We start from the raw sequence: 23,697 nt of genomic DNA on the forward strand, positions 1-23,697 counted from the left end.
ACCAGGGCCAATTGTGCACATGCCAGTGTTAGTTTCTACGCTGATTCACTAGCTTTTCTGTTGAAGCTGCCAGTCTGTACATATTAACTCTAATGACTAACTTGTTCCTTACCTGCCACGTCAGTAGCAACCAGAATTGGGATCCCCTTTTTCTTAAAGTCTGAAATGACTTTATTCCTTTCGCTCTGGTCCATATCACCATGAAGCAGCCCTAGATTATGATCCTCCTGCTTAAGATTATTGGCTAGCTCCTCTGCATTTGCTTTCTTGGTGACAAAGAGGAGAACGCTCCCAGAAGAAGTGAACTCCACCAGGTGCCTGGTTAACCAGTTCCACTTGCTAGGGCCAGAGGGGAGAATCTCCACAATTTGGGTAATATCTTCATTTGCCTGTTGGAAAGAATGACAGGACAACAGTTATAATGTAGAGTGGCAAATGATGGCACAGAAAGTACAAGGCAGACACTGGATGTAGCACAGGGCTTCAAATCAATAGTGTAGGGAAAGGGAGGAGTGGACTGAAATGAGGTGAGGTTCCCCTTTTAAAGAAGTTTCAACTGGTATTTCTTCCAGTGCCTCATCTCTGACTACACTGACTCAATGGGGCACAGAAGGCTGAGACTGGCCAAACCCTAAGTGTGGGAGAGGCAAAGCACAGACCTTGCCAGGTTCTACAGTACATATTTCCCATTTAAAATAGACAGCTGAAGCAAGAGGAGAATCAGAGAGCAGGGGAACAATCAGATCTTAGGGCATGAAGGGAGGGGCACTCATCCGAAAGATCATCTGAGCAGGATCTGAGGAGGGAGGTCCCTCTGGGAGCTGGACCATTTCACCTGAACCCCAGTAAGGTATAGTGTTGGTGAGGTTCAATGCATCAACTCAATGTGGAACCAACAGCAGAGGGTACATGGCTCTTTTGATTTTTGTGCGTGTGCATTCCAATATAAACTGTCTTGAGGAAGAGGAAGTTTTCAAGACAGTTATGATGTTGCACAAAGAAACGAGACTATCTGCATTGCCCTTCAGCAACAGAAGGGGCACTATCTAACTGAGCTTGCAAAGAGATTCCTTTTCTCAAAAGTAAAGCGCTTGCCTAAAAAGCTGAAAACTCTAGGGTTTTAATCAGCCATTAATTTTCTTTATTAATAAACCATAAGGAATCCCCCCACAATCCAGCTGGAAGCAATTCTATTATTAGCTTTATGAGGAGTCTTAGGATTGCAGAACCTGTGCACAGGTTTAAATGATCCTTTACATTTTCAGGACAAAGCACAGAAATTCATCCATATGAGTCTCAAACTAACAAACGCCAAATTGTCAAGCACTGCACTGAAAATAAAAAGCAGTCAAGTAGCACTTTAAAGACTAGCAAAATAATTTATTAGGTAAGCTTGTTCTGGTATGTTCTGAGTCTGTTCTGGTATGGCTATGGTCTGAAGAAGTGGATCTGTCCCACAAAAGCTCACCTAATAAATTATTTTGCTAGTCTTTAAAGTGCTACTTGACTGCTTTTTGTTTTGATAGTATATAGACTAGCACGGCTCCCTCTCTGTACTATTCACTGAAAATGTACTGATGTTGCAAGGATGAGACACATACTGACTTTTAAAAAGTCTACTGTAAAAGGGGAGTGGGGTTTCTAGATCTTGTCTAGCTCAGTAACAAGGCTAGTAACCTGTTAATCTCCAAGCAAAGACTACAGCAGGAATTAAGGAGCAGATCCATTTAAGGTAATGGCAGAATTCTCTGCTTTGATGGAAGCAGTACTGAACCGTAAGGTAGTATTGAGATATAGCCACGAGGACAAAATACTACCAATTATTTATTATTACTATTATGTTTTGGTTAAACACATGTATCTAAATCTTGGACATCTAGATCTGTGATGGTGAATACAACAAATGGCCAAAATGGAAAAGTTGTTAACTTAGCAATTTATTGGAATTATTTATTCTCTAGAGCAATTTTCTTAGCATAAGCCCTCATTGCTCCCAGCAATAAAAAACTATCATTGTGAAAATATCGAGTTCTAGAGAGAAGTTCTACAGATAATTCTTTCCCATGCACCTGGCTGGTAATGTCCATCTCACATGATCCAAATCTAACTCATTACCATATCTGAGATCAAGAAGGAATTTTTCCCCAGGTCAGACTGGCAGAGACCTGGGGCAGTGGGGAGGTCACCTTCCTCTGGGGCAAGAGTCATTTAGTGGTTTGAACTAAATGACTGAAACCTGAGGTCTTCAGATTAACATTTGAGGACATCAATAACACAGCCAGAAGTTACAAGCCTTCCACAAGAGCAGGTGGGTGAGGTTCTGTAGCCTGTGACATGCAGGAGGTCAAACTAGATGACCATGATAGTCCTTTCCGGCCTTAAAATCTATGAGTTATCACAACATAAGAATTTTTTTTTAAATTACATTATTTTTCCAGACACTGTGTTCAAGAATGCAAACTATTTCCCCTTGATAATCAATGACCACAGCTACAGTCTAACCTTTAAATTAATAATCTAAGGCAACATAAGAAGATTGTTTCTGAAAGAAAATTCAAAGATGGCAGAGGAAACAATGTTGCAGGTTTACCTCTCCAATGTCTCCCTGCACCACTCGAATCGGGTCGATCAGGATATCTCTGGCCAACTTCTCAATCTTTTTACGAAAAGTGGCACTGAACAAGAGAGCTGGAAGGAAAAGTCTATTTGTACTCTCTGAAGATCATACTCTCTGTACCATGAAAACATTTCTATATAGATCTTATTAACAAGCTCTGTACAAAAGAAATATTGGAACTATGCTAGGTATTAGGGATTCTGAGTTACACTCAATCTTTAACCAAGTTTAAGGAAATTTCTATCAAATCCTTTAAGCACAAACAGTTCAGGCTTGTATTAATTTACGAGAATACTTTAAGCACACATCCAGGAAAAGGGCTAGAATAAGAGCATTTAGTCAGTTCTCTGAAAGCAAGATGTGGAAAGACGGTAATGCCACACTGTATTCCCATGGTAGCTTTCATCAGAGGATTTCACAGTATATTAAATATTAAATCTATCAACTCCCTGGTGAGCTATCCATCAAACCATACTGAGAACAGCTGGAGCCAAACTCTTGAAAATCTGGCTCTAAATGACTTATCTAAGGTCAAAGAATGAGTCAGTAACAAAGCTGGAAAAAGTACTGGCTCCAAGATTCTTGCTCTAACTAGAGTATTAAATCAATGCCTCTTCCAGCTTTTACACTGTGGTAGATTGATTATAAACAGGCTTGTACTTACTTTGTCTGTCAGGGCGCACATGGCTGGCAATTGATCTGACCTGGTATTCTGAGAAAGGAATAAGAAAAACAGCACATAATGAAATAGCTAGTAATATTTCATTAGCCAGTAAAAGAAAATCTTGTCAAGATTTGTATGCATTCAGGAGATATATTAAAAAAAAAAAAAAAAAATCAAATAAAGGATCCATAGTACTTTTTTTTTTTGCCCTAGCAAACAAAATCTGGTGAGGTTTCTTTCTGCTCAGACTCACTAATCACTGGTTTATTAGAAGTCACCGTACTCAAACAGACATTGCAATAGGCAAATGTTTCAGGTCAGCTGATGAAACAGATGAAGACAGTAGAATAAATTGTTTTTGGCAGAAAGATATCTTTGCCTTGCAAAGTTCACCTATTTTCTGTAGGCCTCTGGTTGAGAAAGAACATTCATACAGCTTCTGAGAAAGCTGACCGACTTCCATTCTAAGCTTTGAGGGTAGTGCTAACTTGTGGAGCCCCGCAAAGAAACAAAATTTTGTATCCTCATCCACATCTGTAGTCACAAAAATGAGCCACAGATATCTACATCCGTATCTGCAGATGTGGATACCCGCAGATATATATAAATTCACAGGGTTCTATATATAACATTTATATCCACAAAAATGAGCCATGGATATCTGCATCCCTACCCACAGATGTGGTACTGGTGGATGTAAAGCATATATCAATAGATTTGCAGGGCTCTAGTTTCCTGAGACAAAGACTGAGCAATGCTGCCCCCCAAAATGAAGGTACACCATATGTAGCGCTCAAATCCCTTCTACTTCTAACTCTGAATGGTTGTGATCGCTACCTTGGATAAGGATTCCAGTACAATAATTTCTGACTAGTGGGAACAAAAAAAGGAGGCTCCCATGATTGAATTTGAAGTATAAAAAGAAAAACAAGAATTTTCTAGGACTAGTGGGTCTGCACATTTTTTAAATGTAATTCATATTTGCGACACTGTCATGGAAATTTGCAAGCATGATATCTTTCCTGATCGTTACCATGATCATTATCATGGAAAAAAAATTAAACATTTTATCCACCTAGCAAAAGACCCCAGCAATTTTTATGCCCCACATTTAATATTTAAGTTGAACAGACTGAGGAGTTGTTTAATTTTATCATTAATTTTGTGTTTGCTGTCAAAATGCTGTTTTTCAACTCCCTTCCGAATGTTCCAAATTAATTGAGATTTTTATCCCTACATTTCTTACAGAATACTAGGAAGCTGCTCTCTTCTCCTTGATTTACCTCAAAGCTGTGCTACATTAAGGCACAGGTCTTCTTTAATGACACTGCAGAGCTGTACTTGTATTCAATACACTGTGCAACTGTTAACGACTCAAGCACGTATCATCTCAGTCAAATGGGTGTTACTACTGCATCCCCACTTATACATGCAGAAGTGAAGCACGGGGTGAAAGGTAGCACAATGCTACCCAGAAAGTCTGACATGAAAGTCCAGATTAGAACCTAGCTGTTCTTGAATCCCATTTCATTGCTCATTTTGCTAGACCTGCATGGCCCCTTTTCAACAATGCTAAAAGGTCATGCACTTCAAGTGCATTCCTAGCAAAGATTCTGTCCACATAGACTTTTCTCAATGGATCTCAAAGTTTTCTTAAGCTACAGGAGTTCTAGTCTGCCAATTCAGACTGAAAATAGCATACCAGTATTTTATACTCTGTGGAGGCTTTTGTTCAGTACATACCAAAACCCATGTCAAACATTCTATCTGCTTCATCAAACACAAGATAAGAGACTCTTTGAAGATTGGTAGCTTTCTTCTTCACATGATCAATCAAGCGACCCTATCGGAAAGCAACAAATTAAAATCCACAAGGCTTTAAGTGTATCAAGTGGGATCTTTAAATGTAAAGTTGGTACTATTCTGATATTTAATCCTCACTCAGTATAAATCATTATTCTAAAAAAAGAGACTTTTCATAGAAAATGTCTTAATGCCATGGCGTCCAACAAGTTAGCCAACACATGTGGTTATTTGGGAGGTTGAGCACGGTTACTTGGCTTGTAGAATAAATATATTTTCAGAATAATGTGGCTAGTTCACTAAAGCAGTAGCCACTATAGTGCTATCATTAGATTCAGAGTTAACAGAAACACAAGCATGGGAGCTGGTCGCTTTCAGAATGCTTTCATCACAATTTCAAGAATAAGAAATCAAGTGCTTGTACCAAGAATGCCTCATACTGACTCAATCTGACCTTGCTCTTTTTCAGCTTTCCTATTTAGAGATTACCTCTGTCAATGTTTCCAGATTCATCAGTGATTTCAGCATGTTTGCTGTAGCATCTCTTATTAAGGATTTTGGTGGTATGGAAACTTGCAAGGCTTCAATAGTTAGAAAAACAATTCCCATCACCAGGTTTCAAAGACTGTATCTCAATTTCAGAGAAAGTACCCAAAGCCCCAGTGCAGGCAGAAAATACAAAAATATATACTCACTGGTGTACAGACAACTATCTCTGCCCCTTCCTGCAGAGCTTTGGCTTGCTCCCACATACTTCCTCCTCCATACACTGCTACAGAGCGCAGGTTATATGCTTTACCAAAGCGTTTACATTCAGCATGGATCTAAAAGTTGCAAACAAAGCAAAGCACAGCTCAGATTAGAGACGAAAAAACGGTCTCTCACTCTAAATTTTAAATCCCAGCATCTCAAACTTCAGATTAATGTAGCTCAAGGAACAATATTTACAAAACCCCATGCTTGAATTCTGCTCTCAAATACAAATGTGAAGCTCTCATTAACTTTAACTGGAATTCCATCCATGCATCCAACTGTAGAATGTGGACTACAGCATTTATAGAGCTTTTCAAATTCAAACAATTTTACAAACATAAACCAAACATTAACTAACCTCAGCAATGTTCTTTTGATGCACACATTATGGTATTGATATATTGTATATTCAGTATACAGGAACAACACAACTGATATGATTAATTATGACACTGTTACTAGTAGCAGAAGTAGAGAATGTCATGTATCAAGAGGGTACACAACAGGCCACCTTTGGTACCAAACTGTAATTAACATACAGAGTTTTTTTTTATAAATTTAACTTCTGTTTCATGGGGCTACTCACTCCAAAAAATGCAAGAAAATATTTCCATGTCGAGAAGAGTGTTGTGTAGATACAAGAATAGGGGACAGAAAGTTCAGATTCCCACATTCTGCCACTAACTTTTCACTGAGTTGAGTGACTTCAAAGAAGTTATTTTCTCTCTTTATACCTTTGCCCCCATATGTAAAAGGAAAATAATACCAATCCTTCTCAGATGTATATCAGATAATTAGTTAATATATTTGAACTTGGTTGAGAACCCAGGATGAAACAAGTTGCAAGTGTAGAGTATTACTGAAATTATAAACTAGGTTATTAACACACACCTATTTCAACAGATTATTACAGTTTATTTGCCAATTTCCCCTGCACTGAGACTTGTCATGTTCCATGAGAATACAGTGCTAACAAATATAGTATGTATATTATGTGCTTACCTGTTGGCAAAGCTCTCTGGTTGGGCACACAATCACTGCAATGGGACCATCTCCTGGCTCCAACTCCTTTTGATCCATGATGTGGATTAACATTGGCCAGATGAAGGCTGCAGTTTTACCACTGCCAGTCTTAGCTATGCCAATCATATCTCTGCCACTCAGTGCAACTGGAACACCCTGAAAATAAGAACATATTCTAAACCCACAAGACAGATATGTGATGGAGTGGGGGGAGTGCATGTGTGAGTCAGGCTGGATGTCTGAGGCAAGCAGCAGCTCCCAGTGGCTAAGGATGACCCTGGGGCTACAACTGGCAGGTGACACCTCTGCCTGAACAAAGAGCAGGGAGGAGCTGAGCTGGGTTTTTGAATCGGGGGCGGCAGTTGAAGGCTAGGAAAAGGGAGAGCTGGAAGGCAGCCAGCCGGAGGAGGGGGAAGCTACACCCCAGAGGGGCACCCCTCGGGGTCTTCTCCCCAGGACAGGTTGGAAGGACTGTCTCTGGCTGCTATGCTGTTGCTTCTGTGAGAAACTGGACATCTGTTGCCTAATAAACCTGCTGTTGTACCTGCTGAGTGAGAGTCACTCCTGCCAGCGGACGGGGTGCAGTGCAGGGGGACCCCTGAACCCCATCACAAGATAAAACACAAATGAGCTTGAAAAAGCAGTGAGATTGCAAGGCTGCACAATCAGGGGGACAGGATGGTAGAAGGGACTGGTAACAGGCTATATATGCCTCCATATCTAGCTTGCAAAGTTCAGCTCTGGGTGAATTTGGTAAAAACTGAAGTTATTAGCTTTTCAGGATTGTTTTGTGACCTATGTGAAATTAATGGTAGGGATTCAATACGGTACTCAGTGGCTATATAAACACACACACCACAAATACAATTGACATTTCTGCTGAATTTTAGCTGAGGGGTCACGGTTTGGAACAGCTCTCGGGTGTACTCTCCGCCTTGGTCCAGATATACGCATTCTGATGGCGTGTAGAAGGGAAGCTTTCACTATCCTGACTATGATGTAACAGTACTTAGCACCGATGTACTCAATTTGTCCCTAAGTACCATTCCAGCATTTTCAGCAGCAGATATTTTACATGCCACAATACAGACTAACCTTGCATACATCAGCCCTGAGTGATAGCATTCTGAGGAATTTTGAGTTCAAATGCTAGACATAACTTTAAAAAAAATCCCACATGATTACTGCATTTCTTAAAATATAAAAAAATGCAACCATAGCAAGGATGGCTGTAACCTTAAACTACTGACTGTCAGTCTTGTGCTTCTCCTCCAATAGGTTATGTATGCAGTAGAGTTCCTTACACACTCACTCCAATACAGGCAGGCCTACTTCACCAAAACAATGATTACGGGATACATTCCAATAGCTACAAAACCAAAACCCCACTTCCAGATAGCCTACCCATCCTATGCATGGTGAGAGCGGTTTGCTAGCACAGGGTCTCCAGTATGCTACTCTTTGTTCATTTTGTGCAATATTTATTTTTAAAGCAACATAGTAAATATAACAAGGGAACAACAATGCCATATATTCCCCTGAACAACAGGATAATGGCTCAAACCTTGTACAAATCCTAGTGGACAGACCACTGACTTTGGATACAGTTGACATTTAAGTAAGGAGAAGGTAAACCTGTTTTTTAAAATAAGTTAAAAGTGATTTGCACAGATGCACATGAATTATTCTTCAGGATGGCTTTATATAAGTGATCATAATTGCTCACAGCCTCATCTGGATGAAGGGTCATTTCTCTTCCGCTGACAGAACTAGGAGAAGGAAGGAAGGAACACCACTCACCTGACATTGTATAGGAGTGGGCTGGGTATACTCAGATTTCCGAATTTGATGCATAAGCTGTTCATCAAATCCAAAATGAGCAAAACTACTGGCAGGTCTTGGGGGTGCTGCACCAGAGACCTAAAAATAAAGACATACATGTACAGTAGCAAATAAAATGTTGGAATTGGAAAGAGAAAACAGAGAAGTCTTTACATAAAATTAACATAAAATTTTTACATAAGAGAAAGGTACATTTTCATTGTGACAGACATAAAGGTTAATCCACTGTAAATCCGATATGAGACAAAAATGGAGCATTTTGGACTATGGGAACATGACAGCGCACGCCAGTCTCATAACTCTTCCAGGCAGAAGTTGCATGTAGATGTTACGTAGTGCATGCTAATGTCCATTGGGGAAGTTACAGCTCAGCACTTGGGTGGTATGCTGCTATTCACATCCCTGTAGTCTAGTATTGACTGGCAGCACAGACAAGCCCTGTGCCTCTCTAACCCCTGTTTGGTAGCTGGGTAATAAATCTTTTTTTACAAATAGAGAAATTAGTGAAAGGGAGAAATTAGCCTGCCTAAGTCACACAGTGATTTAGCTGGGAGCCTGGGACTCATATCCATGCGTTCTGCATCTCAGAGGTAGATCATCTCAGTTACTTGTTATTTACTGCAGAGGACAAAAACTTCAGGACCAGAAATATATAGCATGAAAAAGATTACTACTCTGGATTCAAAACAGATCTATTATTGCTTAATTAAGGAATGAGTCTAAACAATACATTAAATTAGATTTGAAATGGTCATTTGTATTTAATATTTTACCATTACAAAAAAAAAATCTCAAAATAAATGACATCAAGCATCTGATTTCCCCACGGTGTCCCAGGAGACGGCACAAATGACAGAGGACTGATTCCCTTATCAAACATCAGTGTAGTCTCAGTTCTCCATGGTATAACAACTTACTCCAGGGGTGGGTAACCTGAGGCTCTCTGAGCCATTAAATGTGGCTCCACCTTGGAGCCACATGCCATTAGTGCTGTCCGTCACTTTGTGCACATACCACAGTGCTCGCTGGGAGAAGTGTGTGGCTGCAGCAGCAGCTCCAGTGAGTTGCTGGCATCGACTTAAGAGCTCTTGGGGAGAGGTGGGATTGGGTTATAGCAGGCAGCTGGGGGTTCCTGGTTCTGGAGGACATTGAGCCACATTTTATATATGTATTTTTCTCTCTCTGTGTGTTTGTGTGTGTATATATATATTATATATTTTGCTAAAGATATATATAAATATATAAAGAGCGAGAGAGAGAAAGAGATAAAAAGAAATATATAATTCATGGCTGTCTGCACTCCAACCACATGACTCTTAGTCTTAGACTTAGTTAGTCCCTACCTGGTTTGCCACCCAACCCAATTCTCAGTCTAATTCAGGAGAAAGTGATTGTAGTACTTCAGGGTTTTTAGTTCCCTATGGCAAGGAAATTGCATTCTTGGGAACCACGCTTATTAACTCCTTGATTTATAAATGCAAAGAGTGAGTGACACAGTTTTAATGTTGTCAGTTAAATGTTTTTTTCTCTTTTTTTTGTGTCTAGACCAATGGCTAAGCATGTTTAAGATACCAAAATAAGCTAAAAATACTACCTCTTACTTGAAGAATACCTCATGCCCATATCAAGTACATAAAAACCCTCACAGAAATGTAAATTGCACTTGAAATACATTGGCCAAGATTTTCAATTATATCTCCTTATCTCGGGTGTGCAAGATGATATGCCTCTAAGGGTCCCAGTTATCAGGAAGTGCTGCACACCTGACCTCTGAAAAATCAGACCTCTATAGGGTATCTCAAAAATCACTCTCTCTTATGAAAGTCTTGTCTTGGGCATAACTACTAACATAATCCCAAAGGATGAAAGTAAGGTGTCCTGGGAGTACCATTTTTTCTCCAGCTTACCCGTAGATTCAATTTATGTCGTAGTTCCACTATCTGCTGTGGGGTGAGGCTGGTGATTTCCTCATGTTCATCATAGAAGTTCTTCTCAAATGGAGGGTATTCAATCTGCAGGATTAATTATTCACAATTAGTCTATGAGCCAAGAATGCACTCTGTACACTGGATTTCTGGCAGGAAAGGATTGTCCTTTTGAGAGCAAAGTCTTAATCATCCCTGAAGGTACCCAACAATTGGTCTGGGAGGATTATGGTTCATTTAAATTAATTTCAACATAGAGAGTAACAAAGAAAACGCTAAATGGCATGGCAGTGAAATGCTGTCTACTATAATTGGTTGCACATGAGCAATTTGTTTTACAACCAGTTTGTTTTTTCCAGCAGCCTTCTTCACACTCCCTGGACTTCAATGAGTGGCTCTAGTCACTTATTGAAGTCTAGTTGGTTAGCTGACAATAGAGCTGGCAATTTTTAACTGAGTGCATCAATGTTTCTTGAGGTCATTCTACCATGCAGACATCCCCGCCACTTATTTATCATGCTTTAAAATATTACTTTAATTTCTCACCGCTCTTTTCCTCACAACTCTCACATATCACTCCTAGTCCCATTCTGCTCAATTGCCTCAAACAGATCAAGATTTATTTTGTAATAGCTGTTAGCCAACTCAAGTCCTTTAACCTGGTAGCTATTTTGAGATCCCCCACCGATCTTGCTCATTAGGCCAAGGAATACATAAATACCTAAAGTTAAAAGCCAGAAGAAGAAACTGCATCCCTACCTCTGAATGATCAATAGGTGGAAGAGGATCAATGATTTTTTTGGATGGTGCAATTGGGTTCCCATCACTATCATATTCCAAGTTATCCTCTTCTTCTTCTTGCACCACACCAGCATTAGGGTTTTCTGCCATGTAGCGAAAATAAGCTTCCTGCAGTAAAACACATCAGTAAAATCACACACAAATACAATGGGGAAAAGACTACTGTAGTTTTGCGTAACTGGTACATATATCAGATGTTGCTTGCTTTAACACCTACCACCAAAGGACATGTTCAGTAGGACTGGCTCTTTTAGTAAACAGCAATAGTTTGTCCAGAGGAAAGACTCAGAAAAAATGAAGAAAGCTGCTGTAATGTTTGCATAGTGTAATGAAACGCTTTAAAAACCTATTTCTTCTTCAAAAGACTGATTGAGAAATGTTTGTACTAAGAAGTGTCGTGTTTTATTCTTTGCTAAATGGCATGGTCTGTTCTTACAATCACATAGACTACAAAACAAATGCTGCTGTATTTTAAAGTGAAAGTTTGAACAAGAAATCACTGCACATTTCAATTTTTAACACAACCCCTAAAATGCCTAAAATGTTTGTTTTCTACTTCCCCCCACTGTCCTCTGAGTGATGAAAAAAGGGCTTTGCTTCAACATATTAAAAAGTAATCAACACTCCACTTCAACAGGAAAAACAATTCCAAAAGAATTCCAAGTGAGAGGTTACTGAAGGGATTGGAGGATCCTACCCAAGACATCTGACAAGGATGCCCATCAACTGTAGAGACTCAAACAGCTCTCATTGTTAATTCACAAACCATAACATTCTCATGGGGAAATGGGTATCTCACCTGACTCCTCAGCAAAGATTTAGGGACAGATTTCCAAAGACCAGTGCATATAGCTGTGTGAAAATGTTTGCACTTAACTAACTGTTACATGTGCATTCACCAGGCCAATTAGCTCCTTAACTAACCATTTGTGCATATAATTTGCATAGTCTCAGTTACAGCACTTTGCTGTAGGTTCTACAGTACTGAAAGTAACAATAGTTATTAACAAATTATATAGTATCAAATAATAAAGACAATATATCAAATGAATGAAGAATATTTTGAAATTAAGGCTCTTATCTTCATTTATGATCTGCATTAGGGCATGGCAACAAGTACATTTACTGTGCAGCAAGCTGTTGTGTGAAACTAGAGCACGCCAACCAGCACACTGAACAGACAGGCTGTGTCTAGATTGCCAAGAACTGTCAGAAAAAGAGACGCAAGTTGCGCAATGCATTTACATATCTTTTGCTGACAGTTCTGTCAGGAGAGGCTCTTCAAACATTTGGCCTGTGCATACCCCGCCTCTGTTGAGACATCCCTACTTCCTCAGTGAATGAGGAGTATAGGGATGACGACAGAATGCTCCCAACTGGCAGATCTCTTCCAAGTCTGCAGCTTGGACACATGCTCTATCGACAAAATTTCTATCAACAGAAATTTGGTCAACAGAAACCTGCAGTCTAGACACAGCCAAAGTGTCCATTGTAGACCCTACTGCAGTCACAGTACATGCAAGCATACTAAGAGACAACAGCATGCTGGTGTGCTGTTGATTTAAACTCCAGCTTGTTGCACAGCCAGCACACATGTAGACATGCCCTTAGTGCATTGCCTAGATACCTCATTCAGGATGAGGGCCCTAATCTTGCCTACAGTATAAAAGATGATCTCTGTCCCAACAAGCCACAAAAGTTGGCTGACAACTCATCAGAGCAACTTCCCAAGGTTCCGATGCTGCTCTGAATTAGATGACAATGACCTAGATGGAAGAACAAACTGCCTCCAAGGATAGAAGTTTGGCACAGTGACTTGGCTGATCTAGCAGTGGAAGAGTGGGTAATATTTCAGAGAAGAAAAACCTCAGATATATTTAAAAAGACTTGGTCTAACTTTTCAAAGGCTTTAATAATTCCTAACAGATAAGAAACTGAGAAGTCACCCTCCTTTCTCTTCCCAGTTCCTCTTCCCTCCTCTCTTTTTCCTCCTATATGTTTTCCTTTCTGTTCTTTTATTCGGGGGGAGGGGAGAGTGTGGCACCAATATAAACAAAAGATAATACTACAATTAGTTTAGATGAGGTCCAGAGGTATTAAAACTCTATATGTGTATTTTCAACTTAATCAGCTAAAAGATCTCATCTACAAGTAAGGATTTGAGACTTTTCTCCTAATATTCTTTATTTTTTTTCTGAAGCATCTAGAAAAGTGGGAACAAAAGGGAAACTGCTATACTCTCTTGCTGAGCTGCCATGGTTAATTCAAATGGTATTCAAGATTTGCTTGTACCTAAGTAGCTTAAATTTGGGGGGGATAAAATAGATAGAAAGACTGCATAGGAACTCACTTGATCATCTTCCTCTTCAATGTCATCTCGAATACCCCTGGAAAAACAAGCGGAGAAACAAACTTCCCTGCAAATGTTCCACATACCCAGCTCTGTACTTCACTTAATTAATGCTCACCTCCATAATTTAGTGGAAGACATAACGCTAACAATATCAAGCAGCAATTAAATCATCATATAATCCCAACCCATAAGAGTTTTCATAACACATAATCCTGCACAAGCTTCATTTTACTTCCTCAAGTATGTCTGAAGAGATTAGGAATCTTGTGGTGTGATTCTACTGTAGAAGTTTCTGAAAAGTGAGCATTTTGGTTTAGGTCCCTGGTATTACCAGAAAATGTTATTACAAGCCACATAACTGGAGAGGGACAAAGACCAGGAAGAATCCAATTCAAATTCAGTGGTGGTCGGAATCCAGTGCTCTGCTTCAGGCCTATGTATAGCCTGATCATCCCCATGCAATATAGACTATATTAACATCTCTGATGTTCTCATCAAGTATCAGCGCTGCATGGCTGGTTCACCTACTCAAGACAGAGAGGTGAGCTATCCACGTATAAATCTGCTTCAGAGCTCAAAATTTTTCACCTGTAGGGAGCAGTAAGGAGCGCTGCTCTTAACCTGTGAACTAGGTCTGGTAGAATCTCAATATTTATTGCAAGATTTTGCTTGTATATTTCTAAATTTTTGAGTGCGGCAACAGGTTGTTTCTCTAGATGCTCATGAAGGAGCCAGCTAGTTTAATAAATATGGTTTTAGACAAAAATCAAACATTTCTAATCAGTGGAGAACAAATAGCTTGATCTGGGGCAATCTAGGAGCAATGCATTGTATTGCCATGCAGGGATCTCAGTTTAATTCCTCATTCTCTAGGTTTCCAGGGCCTGGGATTGCTGGGCAAGGAGTAACTCCATCACACTTAAAAACAATTTTGTTGGATATTGCTCAGGGAGGCAGTGACTGGCTCTGTGGGGAGCTGTACTCTGTTTTTCTTGACTTCTGTTAAGATGATTGTTGCAACAAAGAGACTATGGCTGCGTCTACACGTGCACGCTACTTCGAAGTAGCGGCACCAACTTCGAAATAGCGCCCGTCATGTCTACACGCGTCGGGCGCTATTTCAAAGTTGAAATCGACGTTAGGCGGCGAGACGTCGAAGTCGCTAACCCCATGAGGGGATGGGAATAGCGCCCTACTTCGACGTTCAACATCGAAGTAGGGACGTGTAGACGATCCGCGTCCCGCAACATCGAAATAGCGGAGTCCTCCATGGCGGCCATCAGCTGGGGGGTTGAGAGATACTCTCTCTCCAGCCCTTGCGGGGCTCTGTGGTCACCGTGGGCAGCAGCCCTTAGCCCAGGGCTTCTGGCTGCTGCTGCTGCAGCTGGGGGTCCGTGCTGCATATACAGGGTCTGCAACTAGTTGTTGGCTCTGTGTATCTTGCACTGTTTAATGAAAGTGTGTCTGGGAGGGGCCCTTTAAGGGAGTGACTTGCTGTTGAGTCCGCCCCGTGACCTTGTCTGCAGCTGTGCCTGGCTCCCTTATTTCGATGTGTGCTACTTTGGCGTGTAGACGTTCCCTCGCTGCGCCTATTTCGATGTTGGGCTGAGCAACGTCGAAGCTGAACATCGACGTTGCCGGCCCTGGAGGACGTGTAGACGTTATTCATCGAAATAGCCTATTTCGATGTTGCTACTTCGAAATTAGCTATTTCGATGTAGCGTGCACGTGTAGACGTAGCCTATGAGTGCAGAAAGGGAAGAAAAGTCATTGGTGTCCTTCCCAAATACAATAAAAGCCTGGTTGGTTTTCTTCTAAGTAAATCACTGAACGTGTTTTGTTTTGGGGTGCCTAGAATTCTGTCCATCTATCATCAGGTGCTATTTTAGCACATAGGCCACTGTAAGGGATGCTACACTCTGGTTATTCACTAAATTAATGTTACATGGATCTAAGGAACCAATTAAGTTTAATGTAAAATGGAAATGTTCTTTATAACCCTTAAAATATTCTAGACACCCTTAAAAGGCATGATTTGAGAGATACTGGAGAGAGCTTACTTTGAATTCTTTCTTTCCTTGTCTTTGTCTTCAAGTCTCTTCATGTCTCGAGCTGCTTGATCCTAAAAGGACACAACAGTGTATCACATAATCAACAGCAAAGATAAGAGTCAGAAAGGAAAATTCCTTATTACAATATTGCTTATAGAAGGGGATGAATACCCTTACAAAATACGCTGATAAATCTGAAGGAGGAAAAAAAAGTCAGACATATATAATAGGAGTGAGTTGAATCAAAACTAGGACACTTCATCATGCCACAGGGACAACACTTCTGGAATTTGGCAGTCTCTCATTCCATGTCCTATTATGCTAACCATATCATAGGATACTAGAACTGGGAGGAACCTCAAGAGGTCAAGTTCAGTCCCCTGCACTCGTGGCAGAAGAAAGAACCATCTAGACCACCCCTGACAGATGTCTGTTTAACCTGCTCGTAAATATCTCCAATGATAGAGATTCCATAACTTCTCTAGGCAATTTGTTCCAGTACTTACTCACCCTGACTGTTAGGAAGCTTCTCCTAATGGCCAACCTAAAATCTCCCTTGCTGCAATACAAGCTCATTTTTTATTGTCCTATCATCAGTGATTAAGTAGAATATTTTTCTCCCTGTTCCTTGTAACAACAAGTTTCAGTATGGGAAAGCTGTTACATCCCTTCTCAGTCCTCTCTTTTCCAAAGTAAACAAACCCAATACTTTCAATCTTCCCTCATATGTTATATTTTCTGGACCTTTAATCATTTTTGTTGCTCTTCTCTGGACCTTCTCCAAATTTGTCTACATCTTTCTTGAAATGTGATGCCCAGAACTGGACATAGTACTCCAGTTGAAGCCTAATCAGTGCAAAAGAGAATGGAAGAATCATTTCACTTCTTCTTATGACACTCCTGTTAATACATCCCAGAACGAGGTTTGCCTTTTTTTTGCACGTCAGATTGTTGACTTATATTGAGCTTGTGGACCACTATGAATCCTAGATCCCTTTCTGCAGCACTCGTTCCTAGACCATCATTTTCTACTTTGTGGCTACGTCTACACTAGCCCAAAACTTCAAAATAGCCATGCAAATGGCCATTTCGAAGTTTACTAATGAAGTGCTGAAATACATATTCAGCGCCTCATTAGAATGCCAGCAGCTGTAGCGCTTCGAAATTGACGCAGCTCACCTCTGCACAGCTCATCCAGACGGGGCTCCTTTTCGAAAGGACCCCAGCAACTTTGAAATCCCCTTATTCCTAACAGCAGATAGGAATAAAGGGATTTTGAAGTTGCTGGGGTCCTTTCGAAAAGAAGCCCCGTCTGGATGAGCCACACGGCTGCGAGCCGTGTCAATTTCGAAGTGCCGCGGCTGCCGGCATTCTAATGAGCTGCTGAATATGTATTTCAGCGCTTCATCAGTCAACTTAAAAATGGCCATTTCGAAGTTTTGGGCTAGTGTAGACATGGCCTGTACGTTTTAAACTCATTGTTTCTTCTTAAGGAGTTATTTGCATTTGTTCTTACTGAATGTCACCCTATTTACCTCAGACCATTCTCCAGTTTGTCCAGATCATTCTGACTTAATCCTATCCTCCAAAGTACTTTCAACCCTTACCAGCTTTTTACCTGCAAACTTTATAAGCATATTTTCTACGCCATTATCTATCATTGCTGAAGATACTGAACAGAACCAGTCCCAAGACTGATCCCTGCAGCATCCCACTTGTTAAGCTCTTTCAGCATGACTATGAACCATTAATAACTACTCTTTGTGAATGGTTATCCAACCAGTTATGCACTCACCTTATAGCAGCTCTGTCTAGGTTGTATTTCCTTAGTTTATTTATGAGGTCATGCAAGACTCTAGCAAATGCTTTACTGAAGTCCTGGTATATCACCTTGTATCATGCCAGTGACTAATTCCTGGGGAATTTCTAACTCAAGGTTTTGTAATGCTATTCTCAAAGACCATTTTTTCCACACACCGGTCAAGAAAGCTGTCCTATAACCTGGCTAGCACCAGTTGTCTTTAAAGACAACTGTGGTTAGCAGTGTTGATACTGGGACATGAACATTCACATCAAAGTAACAAAATAAGCTTAAAATACTACCTTTATTACTTAAAACGAACTTGTTGAACTGTCTGGTTAGACTGTTGGTGAAAATTTAGCTCATCTGAAAGCAACCTGGGTGAAAATAACTACGAAATGACGGATATAAGAACAGGAAGGATACGAGCAAAATAAGGACAATGGATTTAAAAAAAAAAAAAGCAAATGTTAAACTCAGAGAACAAGTAGGTAGGGTCTTGTGGGAAGAAAATCTTAGGGAAAAGGGAGCTCATGACAGCTGGCAGTTTCTCAGCGAGCCAATATTAAAGATGCAAGCATGCTATTCCAATGCAGAGAAAAGACAGGATGAATAGACGGGAAATATAGGAAAAAGAAAAGGGGGGGCCAAAATGGCTCCATCACAAGCTCTTTAATGCCCGACAATCAAAAAGGAATCCTACAAAAAGCAGAAACATGGGCAAATTGCTGAGGAGTCACACACAAAAGAACAGCATAAGCATGCAGAGACAAAAGCAGAAAGTGTAATGCACAAAATGAGTTAATTTAGCAAAGGGCATAAAATAAGTTTTCTACATTAGCAGCAAGAAAAGGATGGAAAAAAGTATAGGCCGTCTACTTACAGTGCAAGGATAGCTAATAACTGATGCCATTAAGAAGACTGAGCAGTTTAATGCCTATTTTGCTTCAGTCTTCCTAAAGAGGTTAATTGTGATTACACACTTAACAATTAATATTAACAACAAGGGGAATGACATACAAGTCAAAATAGGGAAATAAGAAGTTAAAGAATATCCATATAAGTTAGATGTATTTAGGTCATCAGGGCCTCATGAAATTCACCCTATGGTATTTTAGCTAGTTCTTTAGGAATTATTAACAATTATTTTTTAAAACCTTCAAAGGACAATCTTACATAATTGCAAACATACCACCTATCTTTAAAAAGGAAAACAAAAAAGACTCAGGGCATGATTAGACCAGTCAGCCCAACTTCAATACCTTGAAAGATGCTGAAAAAAGTTATTAAACAATTAATCTGCAAGCACCAAGAAGAGGGTTACAAATAAACCACCAATATGGATTTATCAAGAACAAATCATGCCAAATCAACCTAATTTCCTTCTCTGACACAGTTACTGTCCTAGTAGACTGAGGAGGCCAGGAGTAGGTGGGGTGTTAGGGAAGCTATAGACTCTCCGTGTGTGGCTCTCAGGCGGAGCCATAGTTAAAGGCTCCAAGAGCCACATGCAGCTTGAGAGCTGCAGGTTGGCCACCGCCATATTCGCCACAATCTATTCCCCACACGTGGCAAGTGGCGAACGTATTGGACACCCCTCTAGTCCAGAGTCCAGAGGAGAACAACGTAAATGATAAAAGGTGTAAAAAACTTAGCCTAAGATTTAAAAAAGACCAACAGGACAAGTTTAATCTTGAGGAAAGAAGATTGAGAGGGACCTGATGATAATTTTCAAATATGTTAAGGGCAGTGACAAAAAAGGACTGGGATGGATTGTTCTCCATGTTCACTGAGGACAGGACAAGCAATAACAGGCTTAATCTGCACCAAGATAAATTTACATTAGATATTAAGAAAAACTCCCTAATTAAAAGTATAGTTAAGCACTGGAATGGGCTTCCAAGAGAAGATGCGGAATCCGTGCAATGTCACTGGAGGGTTTTTTTAAACGGGTGAGATAAACACCTGTCAGGGATGGTATAGGGATACTTTTGTCCTCCCTCAGTACAGCAGGCTGGATTAGATGTCCTCTCAAGGTCCCTTCCAAACTTATATTTCTGTGGTAATTTTATTTTGGCCTTAATCAGTCTTAAATGGTTCTTATACATTTTGGGATTTTTAAAAATATTCTCATGCTGACAATGGACAAGGACTCTGATACACCAAGTACAGCCTTATTTGTGTCAACATTTAGCAATATTGCCATAAAAACATGTTTAAGAGTACTCATACAACCCTTAACTTTTGTATATTTAGTTATATTTCCTGCTCCTGACTGAAAAGGAGTTTAACATCCAAATTCATAAAAATGTAATGAGTTGGGGCTTGCCTCCACTTCAGCCATGAATGCTTCCAAGGGATCATCTTCACTGTCAGAGTCTGCTGATTTGGAATTAAACTGCTGGCGAGTAGGGGAATTCTCTGCAGGAATGTATGGCAAATCAACATTGCTGGAATCTTCCTCTTCATCCTCAAAATATCTGACAAGTAAGAGATAGTAGTTCATAGCATAGTAATGGGCCAAGTCAGCACATGGCTAAAACAAGTCATGCAGCCATCTCACAGGACTTCTGTTTGTAAAGCCACTGGCTTGAATCTCTTGTTTAACTGACTGGATTGAACAACAAAACTTTGTACTCATCTAGTTCCTTCTGTTGAAAGATGTTGACCTGTGTTACAGGTCTGAATACATTGCCCTAGTAGCTGAAGTAAGGCAGGCAGTTGTGGTCATGAGTTCTTCTTCCCAAACCCTCTCCAGAGCACTAACCTGTTACCCTCCTCAACGTGAGTATGGGAATAGAAGGATAAGTAAGGAGACGAGGATGCTGAGGGCACCCAACTGCATCTTGTTTGATTTGGATGATACTAGTCAGAACCAGCCGGTGCCTAGCTGAGATTGAAGTATGAATGAGACAGCTGAAACTCAATTCAAATATGATAGGGGCGGGGAAAGCAACTGCAGATCCATTTATGAACCAGTGTAGTGTCTGACAGCCTTGCAATCTTTTTAAAATATGTTTAAATGTACTCTATAGACAAACAGACACAGATATTAAATAACTTGCCAAGACAAAATAGGCCATCTGTGCCAGACCAGGAAATGGAACCTGGATCTGCAGAATCCCAGGCTAGCACCCCAAGGAATGGATCATCCTTTCTCTTGGTAGGAAAGACAACTTCAGACCATGTGATAGAGGGAATATATCTGCCATTAACTACTAGAGTTTGTAGTAATAAGGTTGATCATAGACTTTCAACTGCTATCTGACAATGGTATTACAAATGTATTCCAATCAGCTTTTAACTGTGCGCATAAGACTAACAGGCTGACCTTTCGTGCCAGCTGGAGACTTTGCCACTGTCTGTTACGCTGTTATTACCTCCAGATAAGACTACCACAAGCGCGCAATATGACATCGCATCATAAAACTACTGAGAGACTGCAGCAGGTACTGAACGCAGTGACTCCGTTACTTAGTGCGGCATCTAGCTAAGATATGTGATAATAGCATTCCAGGAACTGCATTGGCTGACTGGAATTTTGGTTGTTGGTTCTGACCTATAAAGCCCTCAATGGCCTGAGATGGCCTATTGGAGGGATCACCTCTCTCCCCATGCCATTCTATCACAGGTATAAGCAACAGGGAGGGTCATATGCAAGAGAGACTAGCTAGCAGGACATACAGGCAGCAAGACGCTGGAACTTCATCTCCCCCCATTGGTCTAAAATGAAGTATATTTGGTGACCTTTTGAACATACTACAAAAGACATAGGACTATTGGAGCATGCTTCTTATAATGATGAAAGGGTATAAATAAGTTTTTGTAGTTGGCTGGTCAGCTAAGTTCCTGTTGAAATCATTAAAGTGTACTGGGATTTTATTATTTTCACTCTGACATGTTACAGTGCCTAGATAATTGGAAAGACGTCTTATTTTAAATCTAAATAACTAAAATAAGCTTCACAAACATCTCCCTCGACATAAAGTATTATTCCCCTTTCACAGAAAAGAAAACCCAGGGTAAGAGAGTTTGTGACTTCTCTGCTTGTTGTTTTCCATTAATTAAATTTGTTCCCTAAAACCTATAAAACAACCAAACCTAGAATACAATGTACAAAAGAAAGTAGCATAGCTTACGCATTCTCCTCATCAAAATTTGCTCGCTTTGACCCAATTTTGTAGAAAGAAGGGAGCTGAGGTGGTGCTGACTTCCCAAATGAAGCTGAAGAGCCAGCTGTTCCAAAAGCACTATGGGACTGTTGAGGGAGTTTTGGTTCTTCTTTCTTTCCAGAGGCTATGGCAAATCCTCCAAAACCAAAGCCTCTTTTGGTGCCAGGTCCACCTTTGTTCCAGTTCATGATGTCAGCAGTATCTCTGTTAAAATCAGAATATACCATTAACTAGATACAAAAGGAACAAATTCCAGGGTTTACTACAATCATCTGAAGGATGTTTGAGAAGACAACCAGAAATGTTTCCCAACTAGGATTATGGCTTTGTCCCTTCATTGCAAATATTAATAGATTCACTTTCCGTTAAAGAAAAATTAACAGGTTGCTGTCCAAAATGTGTATACCCCTCAAAATGAAATACTTTACCAAGTTTATGAATAAGGGCAGGTCTACAGTACAAGAGGAGATAGACCAAAGTTACACAACTTATGTGAATAGCGTAGCCGAAGTAAACATACTTAGACCTTTTTATCATGTTGTCTTCTCTGTGGTGCATTGACAGGAGATGCTCTTCCATCTACTCCCCTTATGTTTCGAATTGAAGCAGAATATCAGAATTGACAGGAGAGCGATCAGCAATCAATTTATTGCATCTATACTTGATAAATCAACCCCCTGCTGGATCAATCGATGACCTGTTGATCCAGCTGGTAGTGAAGACAAGCCCTCAAATAGTCCACCACCGTTCATTAACACAGCACTTAAACATTCCTGCCCCGTAGATTTTACAATTCAAGATAGACAAATAAACCCAAGGAGAGGACCTTGAACACAAGAACCTGTGTGGGAGGAGAAGTGAAAAGTCAACCGAATAAATATTTTGCATTTCTATACATTCCCTTCCCTTGAATGTTTTGTAGCTTTGTAAATATTGTACAGCTATAACCCAGCCACCTTTAGAGAGAAGGGCAATAACCAATTTGCACATGGTAAAACACATTACTAAGGGGTGAAGGGACATGCTGGGTCAAGAACAAAAAGTCAAGTCTCACTTCTTAATAAATTAGCACCTCAGTTTTTGAAGTCATATTTGAAAGACTCCAACCGAATCACTTAGCAAAGAATTCAATTTTCTCAGTCAGGAGGATAAAGGGCTGAATTGTTGATGTTACTTGATTTCACCCTGATTCCATTAAGTTTAGTATTTCCCAATGCCTAGGCAACTAAAGTCAGACCTTTGAGGCAGGTGCACATGCATGCATATACAAAAGGGCATGATACACAGTCCTATAAAGCATGCTACAGTCAGAGGACTCCTAGTTTAGCAGTCTTATTAGAAAAACCTCTGTTTACTATGACTCTTTCAGTGAAATTACAGTGCACAGGTAACAAATAACTAGCAAATCCAAGTCTAAAACCTGTATACTGCTTTTCAGACAAAGCATTTACCAATTCACTGCTCAACAAATCTGAAAGCCTAGAACATGGAGCTCACTAGGTCATTTTTGGAAAAATTAACGCCTCTTTTCTACATGCTAGAGGCTGATTCCAATAATCTGTTTTCCATACTTGCACTGACACACTTTTCAAGTATCAAACCTGCTGATAAGTGACAAACACCTGAACTGTGGAAGACTTGGCTTTTGTTGCTAATGCTTTATTTGGTTAATTGTAATTTGTTTTAACTAGGAAATCTGTTTGCAAGGATATTTTCTGACTGTGTGAATTAAACAAAATTGTTTCTTTTTAAAAAAAGACACCCAGAAAAGCAAATATCAAGTACACTCAGAAACCACACTCTCTCATATCTGCAGAACAACCTGCATGCACACTTGATGATGAAGTCCACTCAAGTCTTTGCTATTGCTTTGAAGTGGATGGTACTCAACC

General features: G+C 40.1%; 1 protein-coding gene across 4 annotated transcripts in view; it reads right to left on the minus strand.

Annotated features, from left to right (window-relative positions):
- Nucleotides 1-23,697, minus strand: part of DDX42 (DEAD-box helicase 42) — a 35,118-nt gene that overhangs the window by 9,835 nt on the left and 1,586 nt on the right. The window contains exons 2-15 of one of the 4 annotated variants that reach the window (XM_074978964.1): nucleotides 22,332-22,646; nucleotides 21,773-22,009; nucleotides 19,963-20,113; nucleotides 15,842-15,903; nucleotides 13,779-13,815; nucleotides 11,387-11,536; nucleotides 10,610-10,714; nucleotides 8,661-8,780; nucleotides 6,840-7,016; nucleotides 5,780-5,908; nucleotides 5,025-5,124; nucleotides 3,282-3,329; nucleotides 2,591-2,688; nucleotides 113-389 (exon numbers count right to left, since the gene is read on the minus strand). In XM_074978964.1, the coding sequence (XP_074835065.1) occupies nucleotides 113-389; nucleotides 2,591-2,688; nucleotides 3,282-3,329; nucleotides 5,025-5,124; nucleotides 5,780-5,908; nucleotides 6,840-7,016; nucleotides 8,661-8,780; nucleotides 10,610-10,714; nucleotides 11,387-11,536; nucleotides 13,779-13,815; nucleotides 15,842-15,903; nucleotides 19,963-20,113; nucleotides 21,773-22,009; nucleotides 22,332-22,384 (1,744 nt within the window). In that variant the 5' untranslated portion in view covers nucleotides 22,385-22,646. Of the gene's footprint in view, nucleotides 1-112; nucleotides 390-2,590; nucleotides 2,689-3,281; nucleotides 3,330-5,024; nucleotides 5,125-5,779; nucleotides 5,909-6,839; nucleotides 7,017-8,660; nucleotides 8,781-10,609; nucleotides 10,715-11,386; nucleotides 11,537-13,778; nucleotides 13,816-15,841; nucleotides 15,904-19,962; nucleotides 20,114-21,772; nucleotides 22,010-22,325; nucleotides 22,647-23,697 lie in introns of those variants that run through there. The other 3 variants (XM_074978963.1, XM_074978965.1, XM_074978966.1) reach the window with 3 other exon arrangements.

Source organism: Carettochelys insculpta, chromosome 28, assembly GCF_033958435.1.
Source record: "Carettochelys insculpta isolate YL-2023 chromosome 28, ASM3395843v1, whole genome shotgun sequence".
NCBI classification, from domain to species: domain Eukaryota; kingdom Metazoa; phylum Chordata; order Testudines; family Carettochelyidae; genus Carettochelys; species Carettochelys insculpta.